Consider the following 17111-nt stretch of genomic DNA (forward strand, 5'->3'; position numbering starts at 1 on the left):
AGAAAAGTTAGTAAAGACATCGTTAAAATAGTCCAAGTGACTACAGTGGCTCAACCTTAAGTTCATCAAGCGACGAGAATACGATTATTCTCGTCGCTTGATAAACTTAAGGTTGAACCACTGTAGTCACTTGGACTATTTTAACGATGTCTTTACTAACTTTTCTGGGCCGGCAAGTTTCAATTACGAGAAGCCTATGAAGGAGTGAGTCAGCTCTCAGATTTCATCAAAAATATCTTAATTTGTGTTCTGAAGATGAACAAAAGTCTTACGCGGTTGGAACAACATGAGGAAGAGTAATTACTGACAGAATTTTCATTTTTGGGTGAACTAACCCTTTAATGTTGTGTAGTTTGACAGCTCAGCATCTTTCTCTAATGACAGCCATCTAAAATTAGCCTTGTGTTCTGATTAAATGCACTACTGTTCAAAAGTTTACCATCAATAAGATATTATGTAAAGATTTTTTTCTTAGTGTGAAGAACATTTTAAAAACCTAAAGAAGTGCTATAGTTTTTTTCCCACTATAAAGAATCCTTTATGCAATGGAAAGATTCCATTAAAGTTAAACTATTGATGCCAATAAAGAAACTTTTTTGAAAGACTGTAGAAAACATAGTGTACCAGGTACACTCTGTATAGCACATCATTTAAGACTCAAGCCAAAGCCGCTGTACTGTCAGTGGCGGGTCACGGACAAACATATTGGCACTTTAACTGTGAAGATGTGAGCATGTGAACTCGTCCACATCTGATTATCATCCGAGCGTGTGCCAGAGACCCCAGTGACGGTCCCGACTCGACTCACGGCTTCATTAAAATGACAGTTCTGTCATGCTGATGAAGTCCACCGGCGAATAAGGGCTGACGTGACCCTCGGGTGAGCGAAAGCCCGGTTCAGAACCAGCCCGCTCTATTTCGTGATCTCTTGTTGCCGTGTGTGTTACTCAGAGAGTATTGCTGTGTGTGTGTGTAAGTGTGTGATGGGCTGAATCCAATCACAAACTCATTTTATGGAGGTAATTTTCTTCAAGGTGACTCAATTCGGCCTTTATATATTGAAGCTAAATGTACTGATGTCACTGTAAAAGAAATCTCTTACACACACACACACACACACACACAGATACAGCAGACAGGATGCCAATCACCAAACGCTGAGTGCCTGTCAAGCGAGGAGTTTTGCCGCAGAGTGAATCCGACAAACTGTAGAAGCGGCACAATCTTACTGCTATACAAATACTGTGATGCATACTTGCTTCTGTAACCCGTGAGGGCGTATAGAGATTGTTTTTGGGGGAATGGATGCTGGGATAGACTTCTTACCCCGGAGAAACGTGGAGCGATCATATCACTGTCATAACTGAATTATCTCCACAATAGCGGCGCTGACTCTATTATGGCCATGTTGAATGGAATGAACAACAGATAACACTGGGACAGTGGGCTATCTGAAGATTGTGTTTGTCCATGTCTATGTGCGTGTGTGTGTGTGTTTGCCTGCATATCATTCATCGCTATTGGATTTTTTAGGTGTGATGCCACAAGTGATGATGTGTTTCTGGTGAATTGATTCCTTCTCTGGAATCCAATGAACACCTTTCTGTTTATTGACAATGTGCAAATTTAACATGAGCAAGAGTCGTGTTGTGTACATATCATAATAAATAATAACCTATAATAATTACAATAATTACTGCAATAATAATACACACACTTATTGAATGTAAGAATAATGCAAACAACGAATTATGCATTTACTTATTTTATAGCATCTTTCAAAAGCTCAATATACTGAATATAGGAATAACTACTACAACAAATATTTGTTTGTTTATTGATCAACTGATTGATTTTGTATAGCATCTTTCTAAAGCTCAAGATTGACTTTTTTTCCAACTTTCATGAGCACAAGTAATGCATCTTAATGCAGTTCTTTCTGCTGCAATATACTCTGTTTAAATAAAGTCAAATCAGCAATCACAGCAGGGCATGAATCATTTAATATAGTTGCATTTGACAGGTTACACAGACCAGGCTTAAATCTAATCCCACTAAAATGCATTATTCAGCTGTTTTAACTAAAAGCAACTTAAACTGACTTATCTTAAAATATGTTACTGCCATTGTTTTGTCTCAAGATGCACACCAGTAAAAAATAATTCTAAGGCACGTTTATTAAAGCTACTTGAATGTCCTAATTGAACTAAGGCCTAATCCTGGCTTAATCTAAACCCTGTCTGTGAAACTGGGCCTTGAAACTTGGCCTTTGCACTACTGTAAGTATTTATGGCTCTTGTATGATAAATTGCTCACAGTGTTCTTCATTTGTAAGTTGCTCTAGATAAATGCATCTGCACTAAATAACTAAATGTACCACTGTATAAATCATAGGTACTGTCCAGGTATGTACTGTCCAATCACAGGAAAGCTCTTGATGAAAATGAAAGATGTCTGGATGCTGCATGCGTGTAAATGGCCCTTAACTTGTAAAATAACTTTTGATTATGGTTTGAACACTGCTGAAATAGGCTTATGTAAACTTAAAATTCTTTTTAACTCTTCCAAGCAATGTCATTTGCAGCAATGCCATAGAAGAACCATTTTCAGAACCTTTTAGTGAACCTTTCTTTGTTTTAGTGAACATAACCATTTAATTTTTTTTTTTTTTTTTTTTACATTTTAATATTCGAAAGAACCCTTTTCCACTATAAAACCTTTTGTGGAATGGACATGTTCCATGGATGTTAAAGGTTCTTCATGGAACCATAAATGCCAAAAAAAAGTATGTTTAGTGTGAAAACACTAAAATTTAAAGTTTAAGATCCCACTCGATGTGGTAACATGTTTTATTAATGAGTAAAATATTATTTAATATGACTGACTCGACCTGACAGCATTAATCTATAGCAATAAAAATCATGTTTAGTGTCAGGTGTATTTACATTTTTTTACAATGCAGTTTGGTTACATCCAGGATCGCAAAATCATTCATTTCAGCAGAAGATCCGTCGATGAATCCGGTCCTAGTGTTCGCAGTAGCCGGTGGAGGGCAGAGGCGGGCAGCTGGATGCGGGTTAAACAGAGAAACGGGACTCACGCTGTTCATATTCGGCGAGCGCCGAGCGCACATGCATGCATCTGGATGCTGAAACGCGAAAACCCGATCTCCAGCTCCTCTGAACACATCCAGAGCGAGAGAAGCAGCTCAAACACGCTATTATCCAGTGAATGCGTGCGCGCTCTGAACTAATGAGCAACTCATGCAGAGGAGTGTGAGCGCGTCTGTGGAGAGCGCGTAGATGAGAGCTAGAGGGCGGCGGCGCATCGCTCCATTCCTCCAGTCCCGGGACCTTCTCCTGATCTCTCCCGTGAGGAACACACGCAGAACTTGGGTCGCGTAACGGCGTCGGTCCTCCGCGCACCACCACCGCAGCTCCGGTGTCACGGCTGAACCAAACCGAAGAGGGAACGAATATTCCGCGCTGAGGAGTTTTCCAAACTCCAAAGTCATGGGGAAAAACGGACGTCAGAGATTTGGATTGGGATTAGTGCTTCTCTTTCTGTGGATTCTGCTGAAAATAGTTGACGCGCAAGGTAAGATAACCAATTCATTATAGAGAGATTTTCATGTGTTGCTTTTTTTTGTGTATATATACATAATTCATTTTACATTAAATAGGCTATTGCAATGTTTATTTTACTCACACCATCGTAACGTTATTTGTCTTTTATTTTATTTCTCACTTTTTTTGTGCCTGATTTTTGTGCATGTTTTATGCAAACAGTCATTTCTACTTTGAAATTGAGATCTGATCTGGAATTTGAGACCGCAAAGCCACAGCTATTCCTCAGGAGTATAGCCTAGACTCTTAAAAATAAAGTTTTCATTGCCATTTATGGTTCCAAGAAGAACCTTTAACATCCATAAACATTTGCATTGCACTAAAGGTGCTTTTGAGTGGATAAATCTTAGTCTTAAGATAATTAAAATGTTCTTCACAGTATAAGAAAAAATCACTGAAAGGATCACTTTCACTGGATGTGGATCAGGATCACTGAAAGGTTCTCAGAATTGTTCTATATCTGCGAAAAAACCCTTTTGGAACCTTTATTTTTATAGTAGCCTATACTGATCACCTAATAGGCTATAATCTAATATTCTGGTTTTAATAGGGTTTATGCTGTCACTTTTTTTGGGGGGGGGGATATATTATTATTAAATAATTTAGTTTAATGCAGTGAGTGAATTTCTCATGGCCTTTTATTCATTGACATTTTCTGTCAGTTGTCGGCGCAGTCTCTAGCACAGACAGACTTACTTTGAAATACATTTACAAAGAGGGATTGGTGAAAATGTTGTTATCACTCCAAAATGAAAATTATCCTATAATTTTCTCACCCTCAAGCCATCCTAGGTGTATATGACTGACTGTCTTCTTTCAGACAAACACAATCGGAGTTATATAAAAAAAATATCCTGGCTCTGCTATTTAATGGGAGTGAATAACTGAGATATTGAAGCCTAAAAAAGCGCATATGGCTCCAGGGGGTTAATAAATTCATAACTTTATAAACTATAATCACCGGCTTCCGGTAACAGCCGTACATGCGAGAGTGACCTCTAACCCCAACGTAGGAGTAGCGTAAGCTTTGACGCCTCTCGTGGTTCAAACAAATAGGGCTGGGCAACAAACTCAAATTCTCGTTTTAGACTTCTAATTCGTGACCGGTGTTTTGTTTTGCTCTATCCTTTCACGTACGTCAATACGTCGTGTGTCGGGATAGAGGTCACTCTTCCGCCGGAACTAAACTCGCGAATGGCTATTACCGGATGCCGATGATTCAGAAGGCCTTTATTAACGCCCTGGGGCCATATGAATTACTTTTATGATGGATGGATGCGATTTTTTTATTTTATTTTTTGGCTTCAAAATCTCAGTTACTATTCACTCCCATTATAAAGCTTATAAGAGCCAGGATATTTTAGTGCTGGGCAAAGATTAATCACGATTAATCACATCCAAAATAAAAGTTTGTGTTTAAATAATATATGTTTGTGTACTGTGTATAATTATTTTGTATATATAAATACACACACATGCATGCGTACATTTAAGAAAACGTGTTATTTATATATAAATATATATATATATATATATATATATATATATATATATATATATATATATTATATATATAAATCTATATAAAGTATATGCATGCAAATATTTCTTAAATATATACATGCATGTGTGTGTATTTATATATACAAAATAATTATACACAGTACACAAACATATATTATTTAAACACAAACTTTTATTTTGGATGTGATTAATCGTGATTAATCTTTGCCCAGCACTATTTTTAATACAACTACAATTGTGTTTGGCTGGATGAAGAAACTCATATACATCTAGGATGGCTTGAGGGTGAGAAAAATATGGGATGTTTTTCGTTTTTGTTTGAACCAACCCTTTAAGTTTTCACATTGTAAGCCTATTATCCCATACTGATCTGATGGAAAGCGCTAGAGCAGCGTAATGTTGCTGTCGTGACCTATTCACGTGACAGCGATTTTGCGTGCATTTATGTAGCGCACTTTAACTCGCAATGTGATTTTTGTAGTTACTAGTTTGTTGTTTCTCCTGCTGGATAGGTTATTTATGAAGCATGCATGGAATTTTGTTATTACGGATTCCAGCGGGAGATTCCACTGAAACACTATTATTATAATAATTTACAATATATTCTAGGTTTATGTTGAAATATGTTTGTTGAATGCATTATGTTGTGCTGATTTGCCCGCTTTGATAATTGCCTAGCATTTTTTTTTTATTGCCAGTCAAAAATGTATATTCTGTCATCATTTATTCACCCTCATGTCATTCCAAACCCTTATGACTTTCACACAATGTCTCTGTCAAGTGCCATCTTTGACATATGCCAAGTTTGAACAGTCACAAGCACAAATGTAATGTGAGAGCTGTGGTGGAGGATGAGATTTCACTGAACAACTTTAATTTTGGTCTGTTCACCACACAAATCTATCATATAGTTTTTTCGAGTTTGACAGCATAAATCACAATCCACTTCCATTGTATGGAAAACAGCAAGTATACTTTGTTTTGCATGGAAGAAAGAAAGTTGTGTATGTTTCTAATGACATGAGGGTGAGTAAATGATTGTCATTTCTAAGTAAATTATTCCTCTAAAATCAATTTTTCCTCTGCATTTGATCTTTCGTTTTGTAGTTTTAGGTATGAGATAATGCAATTTTGCTCTTGCTCCAGGAATTACGGGAAGTTCTGTCCTAAATTTGGTATTCATCACTCTATATTATAACAATGCAAAGCATTTTCCCATTTCCATCTGTGTGAATGCGTGCTGTAATGTCGAGTTATGAAATTAGAGAGCATCTGTCTTGTGTCTCGGTCTTTGCAGAGTGTTTTATGAGTCCGTAATGGAATCAGAGTTCATATGCGACTCCAGTCTGCTGAAGAGCAGGACGTCGTTAGAGGTTTCTAAGTCACTTTAAGGAGACAAGACAAAGTGGGAATGACTCCGTTTGTATGCCGCGTGTGAGTGTGTTTGTGTGCTTAGGGTAAGTGGTGGCCATCAGCTCGGAGACACAAGAAACCAGTAGCCCATTAAAAAGCCATTAGCTAAGGCCGTCTCTCTTGCCGTCGAGTTTGTGTTGTGTGTCAAACAAACAGCAGAGAGAGAGACAGAGAGAGAGAGAGAGAGAGAGAGATGGGGCAGTGTGATTTCAGAAAGAAAATCTGGAGGTGCACTCTTAAAGTCAGTGTAAAATCAAAATGGACTATTATTTATTTTCTTAATAGCGATTCATTGCTTAAATTACATTAAATAAATAAGTTGCCTGTGAAACAACATCCCACTTTTGCTAATATCATCAAACCCACTTATTTTTCAACTCCTCCTGTTTAGCACCTGTTTTCATGATCCAGTCAGTTCATAATATATCAAATTAAGTCCCGACCTCAATTTTATACTTATACTGTTAAAAATGTTGGGGTAGGTAAAAAAAATTTCTTTTAAAGAAGTCTCTTATGCTCACCAAGGCTGCATTTGTTTGATCAGAAATACAGTAAAACCAGGAATATTGTGAAATATTATTACCTTGTAAAATAACAGTTTATTTGAATATGTTGTAAAATGTAATTTATTCCTGTGATCAAAGCTGAATTTTCAGCATCATTACTCCAGTCTTCAGTGTCACATGATCCTTCAGAAATCATTCTAATATGATGATTTGATGCTCAGGAAACATTTCTGATTATTATCAATGTTAAAAACAGTTGTGCTGCTTCATAATTTTGTGGAAATATTTTGTAGAATCAAAAGAACAGCATTTATTTGAAATGGAAATCGTTTGTAACATTAGTACTGTCTTTACAGTCACTTGCGATCTATTTAATGAATCCTTGCCGAATGCAAGTTTGCAAGTCTTAATGACCCAACCTTTTTAATTTAGTATATGTATTATAAATGGGTTGCAAACTGTGTTGACTTTAGTGAAAAACATTCACGTTGTCTCCAGAACGTACAGTGAAAACCCAATTTCGCTGTGATCCCGGGAATGGTGCTGCTTGGATTTGGTCTTGTACACTTTGCAGGCCAGCCTAATTTTTCACACAGCGCTCACACTTTTCACACATCGACCCCTGAATGTGTGTGTTTTTGTGTTAGGAGTGACAAAAACGTGTAAGAGAGGATCTTCGAGACGAGCCGAGAGTTCACGCGCAGTTCTTAACCTCGCTGTCTGTGGTGAATAGTGACTTCTTCTGTTCTGTAGAATCGGTTTAATGTTTTCTCAGAGCACAGCTGCCCACACACATCTAGAGACTGTAGACGGGTTGTGTACTGTGATTGAAGTGGACATTCATTGGTGGTGTTTGCTGACTTAAAGTATTCAACTTTGGCATGTAATTTGTACTGGCAAAAACCCATAACGCTCTTGCATCGTGATGGCAAGTTTTGCAGTGGCGATTGCCACTCATTTTGTAGTTAAATCTAGCCGATTAAAGTTTGTGGTAAAATTCGACTGGTGATATTCATACTTAGAGTTTCCACTAATGTCAGCTGGGAATCCTCATTCGTAATTTATAGGAGATAAAGAAGAGAAATATAAAGAGAGTGCCATTGCTTCAGGGAAGAAGTCCCATGATCCTTTGCAGAGGGCTTTCAGCCAATAGGAGACGAGCGTCGCTGACATTAACCTGCTGACCTCTGGGCATGAGTGCATCCACTGTTGAAGAAATGCATGTTTTTAATGCGAGTGTGATCTGTGTGAAGAGTCGTGCTGAATACAGAAGAGTGTGTGAGTGGCGCGCAAGGTCTTTTGTTTTATGCTGTTCTTTGCCTTCTTTGTTTCTTTTAATTGGATGAATGTAACGCAACTGTCATGCACACAATGACAGTCAGAGATAATGTGTGTGTGTTTGTGAACATCTAAAGGCCCTTTCACATGACTCGCGTCAGGGTTTTAACGTGACTCTCAACGCAAGCGTCATGTGCCGCTTTGACCTCCACATGAAAAGAGTTGCGTATCGTGTCAAAGGAGAGCGATTTCATGGGCTTGCTACAGTATTAGGGCTGGGAAATTTCTTGATATCAGTTATTTTCACGAAAAAAATGTGACAATATTTTGACAATATTGATTATAATCTTAATATTTGCGCATTTCCTCTGCAACCGCTTAAAATAGTGTAATTCTTTGACCAAACAGCTGTAGAGTATTATTTTACTATTATTTTTATTTATCAATTTAAGAATTATTTTTACAATTACATTCTTCATTAATATTTTGAATTAGCTTTTATTTTTTTACTTTTCATTTCAATTTGTGCTCAAGTTTTAGTTTTTTTGTCATTTTTATTTATTTTTGTAATATTTCTGTTTTGCTTTAAGTTTTAGTATGTCAATTCAACTTGCACTATTCTATAAAAAAAAATATAGAAATGTTTCCTTGGTGGCTAACTGAAATGAAATACGTTTTTAAGTTTAAGCTGGTTATTTATCCTTAAAAGTTTTAATTTTAAGTTTAAGTTATCTTGCATTGGTCACATGCTTGAATGCTTGTGGTTGCCAGATGTCAAGAGTTTTAAATCCCAATCAGAGCTTTTCCCTTAAAGGCTTAGTTCACACAAAAATGAAAATTCTGTCATCATTTACTCCATTTTATGTCATTCCAAACCTGTAAGATTTTCGTTCATCTTCGGAACACAAATGAAGATATTTTTAATAAAATCGGAGCCAATTCTGTACTCTCCATTGACAGCTACGCAACTTCCATTTTGAAGCTTCAAAAACTTCATAAAAGAGATTGTAAAACTAATCCATATGAATTGATCCAAATTTTCTGAAGAGACTTGATCGCTTTATATGATGAACAGATTTGATTTAGGCTTTTCTTCACATATAAACATTGATCTGCAAACATAAACAGAAGCTCAACCGAACCTGCTTTACACGCGAGAATGAACCTCATTGGTTCTTGCTGAAGCTCAAACATGATGCGTAACACTAGATTGAATCTCATTGGTTCTCGCACGTCAAGCGAACATGATGTGTGAGTTGATGAATGTTTATATGTGAATAAAAGCCTAAATTAAAGCAGCATTATGCAGCTTTGCCGATTTCTTCGCTGTTTTCTCGCTTTTTGCTCGCGGGTTTCTCTTTAGAGCTCCCCCTACAGCTTCGGAATAAATATTTGACAACACTGTCGTCAAAACTCGTTGGCGACTCGCCCCCCTACCATCTTCTCCCGCTGGTCCTGAGCATTTGTTTTCAAAGAAGACGGCGAACGCACGGAGCCATGTCCACTGAGGTATGTATGATACACAGAAGGCCAGCATATAAATGTTTAGATAGTGTATGTGTGCAGTGCCGTAAAGCAATTCGTTACATCGCGAGACCTGATATCACGCGATACTTTCTGACGCTGCGGCCGGCAGCCCGCCGGCCCAAAGTTGCAAGTGTGGTTTTTCCGCTCACAGGCGCTCGAGGGGTGCGAGAAGACCACCATTCAACCCGAAAACAGTCATATAACCATTCCAATGACTCCGAAGCTGTTCGGTTAAGATAAAAAAGTTACTTAGAGCACCTTTAAATATTTTCATCATATACTGTAAAGCGATCGTTGTACTTCAGAAAATTTGCACTAAATCACTTAATTCAAATGGATTAGTTTTACAATCTCTTTATGAACTTTTTAAAGCGTCAAAGTGGTAGTTGCGTAGCTGTCAATGGAGGGACAGAAAGCTCAGATTTCATCAAAAAGATCGTCATTTGTGTTCTGAAGATGAACGGAAGTCTTACAGGTTTGGAACGACATGAGGATGAGTAATTAATGACATAATCTTGGGTGAACTATCCCTTTAAATGGATACATTTTCTGCCCAGTGTATTACTTAATCTTCCCGAACAGGCAACCATGCACTCATGCTTCCTCTGCTCTGAAAAAAGTGCTGATGATCTGAAAACACCGGTGTGGCACGCAGGGCAGAGCCGAGAACTGTGGGAATGGTGTGACACACACGCTCATTAGCACTAGCGCCACCCGCCATGGTCTGTTCCCATGGCTCTCATCCCCGTCCTGCAAACCCCGCAAACATGTTAGATGAAGTTTAGCGATCTCCACTGCCAGTGTTTCCTTTCACGCGGTCGTTTGCTGTGACAGAATCTGCAAGCAAACATCAGTGATGAACTGTAATATATCTGAACGGGAATCTCTACTAAATTTTTTGCGACTGTTGTTGCTAAATAAATGCACACAACTTCTGTGCCAAAATACAAATTCTTTTTTTGTTGCTGTTTTAATAGAAAAACATTAAAATAATTTGTAATTGTTGGAGTTAAAATCGCCCATATTATGCTTTTTTGGATATTAAAGGGTAACTCTTGCCAAATTACAACCGTGGCTATTTTTGTAAAATCTACCCGAGTCAAATTTTTGTGTAAAAGCATAATTAGAATGGAAACGCCACTTTTAAGATTGACTGTATTTCCGTTTTCAGTCAAAATGTCTTTTGAATGGGAGTGCTTGGGGCACGACTATGATAGCATCAAATCGCTATTTTTAAAACACTAAGAAGGCTCGACACAACATGAAACTGTGCTTGAAGTATCACCAGGGGCTCTACACATGAACTCCAGCATTGAGAACATTGTTTGTGTACACAGAGTTTACTAAAAAGAAAGGTTTTGTACGACTCACTTCATCAGTTAGTGTTTCCGGTGGCTGGAATTTTGTCAGTCAAAAGTAGTCGATCTCCGAATGCAACGTAACATGAGGAGAGTAAAGATCTTTCCATCTTTCCAATGTTCTCAATGCTGGAGTTCATGTGTAAAGCCCCTGGTGATACTTCAAGCACAGTTTCATGTTGTGTCGAGCCTTCTTAGTGTTTTAAAAATAGCGATTTTGATGCTATCATAAAAGTGCCCCAAGCACTCCCATTAAAAAGGCAATCTGACCGAAAATGAAAATACGGTCAATCTTAAAAGTGGCGTTTCCATCCTAATTATGCTTTTACATGAATGTTTGACTCGGGTAGATTTACAAAAATAGCCTAGGTTGCAATTTGGCGAGAGTTACCCTTTAAGTTTAATGTAGTGTGCAGTATAGCTGTGCGTGACTGTAAAAGGTCTGCAGTTTCAAAGATCAAAAGATAAATTAATGTCTCCTAAAAGAAAGAACTGATTCTAAACAGGATGAAATGAGTCGTCAGAAATTCCAGTTTTACTTCCTGCACGAACCTAAGTAGGTTTGTAACACATTTGCATAATGTCAGTCTATAGTCTTCAAACACTCAATGTCAGCCTACGGTCCTTCTCCCTCAAACACTGTAGTTGTAGCTGAGGCCTGGAAGAGTTTGTTGACATGTCGAGAAGACGCTGTTTTCGGTGCTGCCAAAGCAAATCCACTTTGCATGAACTTCCAAAGGATGAGGATTCGCGCTGGAATTGATACTGTAAAACCGATGCCAGTGTTACTGTTCATAACACAGCTGAAATTCGGATATGGAAATAGGCGTTTGGTTTCCGACACGTGCTGCAAGCGGTTGACCAATCACAACAGACTGGGCTGCCTGACCAATCAGAGCAGAGCAAGCTCTCGGTAATGAGGGGTTTCCGATTCTGAATCATTTATTGAACTGTTTCAGACACTGTGAGAAAAGAGGTGATGGTGCAATCAATATTATGAGAAAAGTGTTTTTTGACCTTGGATGCATGTAAAACTATTGTAAGGGACCTCCAAACAAACAAACAAACAAATATTAGGGATTCAATATTATAACTTCAATATTAGGGATTTCACTGGTTTAGCCTTCAAGAGAAGCTTCTTTTTTTGTACCAATTTTCATAGAGAGTGTGTTAATTTATATGTTAATAATACATTAGGAAACTAGATGAGGTAAAATAAAACATGCATATTGGCGTAGGAAAAGTGAAAGTGCAATAATTCTGATGAACTATAAAGTGAACATTTTCATAATTAATAATCGCGATTATAATTTTTTAGCAAAATATTAGTGAATATCAGTGGTAACCATTATCGTGCAGCCCTAGCCTGCGGATTTCATGTTGAATGCATTTAAACTGTCTCTCTATCTCTCTTCAGGCAGTGTGCTCATCAGAGACTGTAATGACTGCGATTATGATGGTTATATATCACCTCTGAGCTCTCTCTCTCACACACACAAATATCTCAGCACAGACGGTCCGTCACACACAGCAACACACGGCCCGTTTGCTCCCACAGCGGGTTCACTTGCACAATAAGAGCATTGTGTGCGTCACAGTAACACTGAGAGTCGGCCTTGCGAAACGCAACTTCTGTACGGACGAGAGTGAGTTCTGGAGGGAAAAATGGGGCCAACGGAGATGCATATTTACATGATGCGCATGTTTCCCAGGCCTTTGATCATGGACGTTCGCAGTAGTCAGCAGTAGCGTTGTGATTCTGCTGTGTTGGGGATGCTATTCTTAGCATGGATGATAAATGTAAAAACGCTCTTCGGGAGAAGCTGCACTCTGTTCGTGCCACGTTTTCTGTGCACAAATAATGATAGTCTATAAAAAATGACGCTCTTCAGCTAAAGGACTAACATCTGTGACCGGCGCTGTACATTACATGAGCACTTTAAGAGATTGACAGCTTCATCAGCCAATCACAGCAGCCTCAGCTGCATAGAGGCGGGAACAGTGTCCCTGTACCTGCTTTAGCATGTGTTTTAAGAGTGTGTCGCTGTGGCCTAATTACGGGAAGTGTCTTATATATGAACTTTGGTACACTGCATATTAAGCAAGTGGCTGAAGATGTACATCACTGTGACGGTATCAGTGACCTAAATGACGTAACAGCAAAATTCATTTTGATTGGGTTTAATTAAAACAATTATTTTCAATTATTTGATCAATTATTTTAATTCAATTCAATTCACATTTATTTGTATAGAGCTTTTCACAATACATATCGTTTCAAAGCAGCTTCACAGAAAATGCATGTGTCTACATTACATTTTAATTTATAAAACAAAAAATTATTTTCGTTAATTGAAATAAAGCTGAAATAAATTATAAATATTAGATAGACTTAAAATAAAATAAAAACTTAAGTTAAGTACTAATTTAAAAGTTAAAATAAGTATCATGTAACACTAAAGACTGAAAAATCAGCTTTGCACCACAGGAAATTATTTTAATAATATTTCACAATATTAAAGTTTTTACTGTATATTTGATCAAATAAAAGCAGCCTAGGTGAGTAGAAGTGACTTATTTAAAAAAAAAAGACATTTTCTGTATATATAAGCTGAATATGTACTAGCATACTACTCTTAATATTTCTGCCATACTTTTTCTCACTAAATTGTTGGAAACAGAAGAGTATTATACCACTGAATACTAAATGACCTGATGTACTTGCCCAAATATTGAATAAAAATGTAATTAAAATTAGACAATAAGGGTTTTAATTCCATGTATGACAACTGAATGGCAATTACTTGCAATGTGCAGAGGTCATGTGACCAGGGCTGCACGATCGTGATATGGCTTAGTGTGATTATCCAATCAAAAGTTTGCGATTTAATTAAATAAATATATGCACTGCATGTTTCAGAGTAAAGCTATTATTTATTATTACTATTATTATTACATTTTACATGTATTTTATAGCCATATTAATATACAATCACAGCATTTTGGCCAAATTGTGCAGCCCTGCAAATATATATTTTTTAAAATTGCATTTTAAATCCAATTTTTTATTTTTTCTCTAAATCATGCAGCCCTACATGAAAGCCATATCCAGTGTATAGTGTGCACTGAGCAGTATTCAGTACTATGTTAGTATTCCATTCTGATCATATTGTAGCCCATTTCCCAGAAGAGAAAGACTGTAAATTTTTAATGCATATATCTGCTAAAAGGTGTCAACTTTTAAGAGTACGCTAGCATATTGATAGACATGTACTAAAAGCCACAAAACTCCCATTTTGATTTCATGGGGCCTGTAAAAGCATCCGGATTGTGATGCAATCCTCCAGGTCTGTGATTTTGGGGGAATGAAGCTGATGTAAATGTACGGCAACACAGTCTATTATTGGCTTGCTTGGAGCTCTTTGGTCAAGCTCATCTGATCTCTTTTTCCTGTGCGTTCCTAGTTCTGCTTCACATTCAGGTCTAGATGCTCTTATCACTTTGACTGCATGAAAATTCATCCCTGCTGAACTATCAAAGTCCACAGATGCCACACAGAGAAAACCCTTGCATGATTTGACGTTGTGTGTCAGAACTGGATTGAACCTGATATTTGGTGAAGTCGTGAATGAAATCTGTTTGTGTGATGGGTTCTGACCGATATGATGGGAATAATGTTCACGGTGAGGGAGAGATGAAGTGTGGTAGTCGTCTCATTAACAGCAGCAGGTGCTTGTGTAGGAACTGGTTTGAGGTTTCAGAAATTCTCAGCGGGAAACAGAGATTGTCTTTATGTGATCTGCACACATTGTCTTTCTCTCTGTCTGTCTCTCTTGGGGTGCGCTTGTTGTCGGCGTTGAAGATGGTGAAAGTGAGGAAAAAAGGAGTTGTTTGGACTTTGAACTTCTCAAAAGCATCCTGACTCTTACTGATGTCTTTGTCTTTTTAAAATGTCATCTACGCACAAGGAGCTTTTTAAAAGAGACAGAAAACAACCAAAGAAATCTGTAGATCCCTGTTGTTTTTTTTCTCTTTCCCTTTCCTTTTTTTGAACAAAAATCAATCTATGACCCTGTTCCAGAGTTCTGTGATGTGACAGGATTTCCATTAATAGAAAGACAGGCAGAACAATAGATGGATGGATGGATGGATGGATGGATGGATGGACGGACGGACGGATGGATAGATAGATAGATACTGTAGATAGATAGATAGATAGATAGATAGATAGATAGATAGATGGATGGATGGATGGATGGATGGATGGATGGATGGATGGATGGATGGATGGATAGATACTGTAGATAGATAGATAGATAGATAGATAGATAGATAGATAGATAGATAGATAGATAGATAGATAGATAGATAGAGATAGATAGATACTGTAGATAGATAGATAGATGGATGGATGGATGGATGGATGGATGGATGGATAGATACTGTAGATAGATAGATAGATACTGTAGATAGATAGATAGATAGATAGATAGATAGATAGATAGATAGATAGATGTTTATACAGTATATTTGTAAATGCATGTTTTCATAGATTAAATGAGATGTTTATGCAATCTCCTAATTAAATTAGCATAGACTGAATTAAGCCCCAGTGTCTTTGAGTGCATTGAAGCATTTTGTTTTTTTATGAACAGATCATTTAAATGCACTCTCAATTTTGTTGTGTTATCTCACTTGTGGTGATTTTTCTTGAATGGTGTAGAGACTAATAAGAGATGTTTATGTACACATGGAGATCTCAGCATCAACTGAAATCCATTGGATATCAGGAAAACATTCATTCATCCATTCATTCATTCATTCAGAATTCAGAATTCAGAATTCAGAATTATTAATGCCTGTTGGCTGTGGCTAATAGGGTAATTCCATGTCAAATCAACCAAATTTCGGAAATCTCCCCAGCTCAATTTTTTTATTTTGTTTATATTTTTTTTCTGAAAAAAGACAAACAAATAAATATTGATGAAAGCCAAAATATTAAATGTCATGGATGAATATTTATTAAATAATGTGCTATTTTGTAGTGGGGGGTCAAATTGACATTTTTCACCTGAGATTTGGAGCCAAAATACAGGGGGGTAAAAATGACTAGAAATATGGCAGCATCATTATTTTATTTTTACAAAGAGATTCAATCTGTTGACTTTAGCTATCTTTGTTGCATTATATGCCAACAGTGACAGTTCAAAAATGGGAAAAAGCAGTTTTCAAGTCCCCCCCCCCCCCCCCAAGTTTGCATGCCTGTAACTCAGGAAGTATTGAAGATATCTAAAAAAAAATTTGATTTTGGTTCTTAAGAAACGTTTCTTCATTTTGAAGGCCATATATGGTTTAATTCCAGAGATATTGAGACCACAAATATGGCTCCAAGAATTAATTGCTAAATTAAACACATTTTCAATGGTCAAAAACCAAATGTGGGTCACTCTGCACACAGCTGATGCATCTGAGTGCCAAAAATACACTGAAATTGTCAAGTTGTGGAACATAAACTGTTCATAATATTCTATTTCTGAATCAGTTTCAGAGATATTTGGAAGAACAGCTTCTGAAGCTAGTATTGTAACTACATGTTTGAAACTAGTTTCATGCCTCCTAGGAAAGTGTGCTTGCTTTCCCCACACTTTGTGTTCACACCAATAAATCAAGATTCGTCTGAACTGGATTGTTTAAGTATTACTGTTATTGTTATAACGTGTGAAGCATTGTCAGACTGAGTTGAATCCACTGCTAAGGGGCATATTTGGTGGAATCGCTGATAATACTTTAAACTTTGAAACTTTTAAGTGGTCTCACAATTGAAAAGGTAACCCTGGGTAATTCTAATCCCCAGTTAAATGGGATCCTGGGTTATCTTA

The 17111-nt window shown here is 37.3% G+C and overlaps 1 protein-coding gene across 2 annotated transcripts in view; it reads left to right on the top strand.

Annotated features, from left to right (window-relative positions):
• Positions 1-3013: 3013 nt before the first annotated feature.
• Positions 3014-17111, top strand: part of unc5ca (unc-5 netrin receptor Ca) — a 137764-nt gene continuing 123666 nt past the window's right edge. For both annotated transcript variants that reach the window (XM_084113752.1, XM_084113753.1), the window contains exon 1: positions 3014-3597. In XM_084113752.1, coding sequence (XP_083969878.1) covers positions 3513-3597 — 85 coding nt within the window. In that variant the 5' untranslated portion in view covers positions 3014-3512. The remainder of the gene's footprint in view (positions 3598-17111) is intronic.

Source organism: Abramis brama, assembly GCF_963993115.1.
Source record: "Abramis brama genome assembly, chromosome: 5".
Taxonomy (NCBI): Eukaryota; Metazoa; Chordata; class Actinopteri; order Cypriniformes; family Leuciscidae; genus Abramis; species Abramis brama.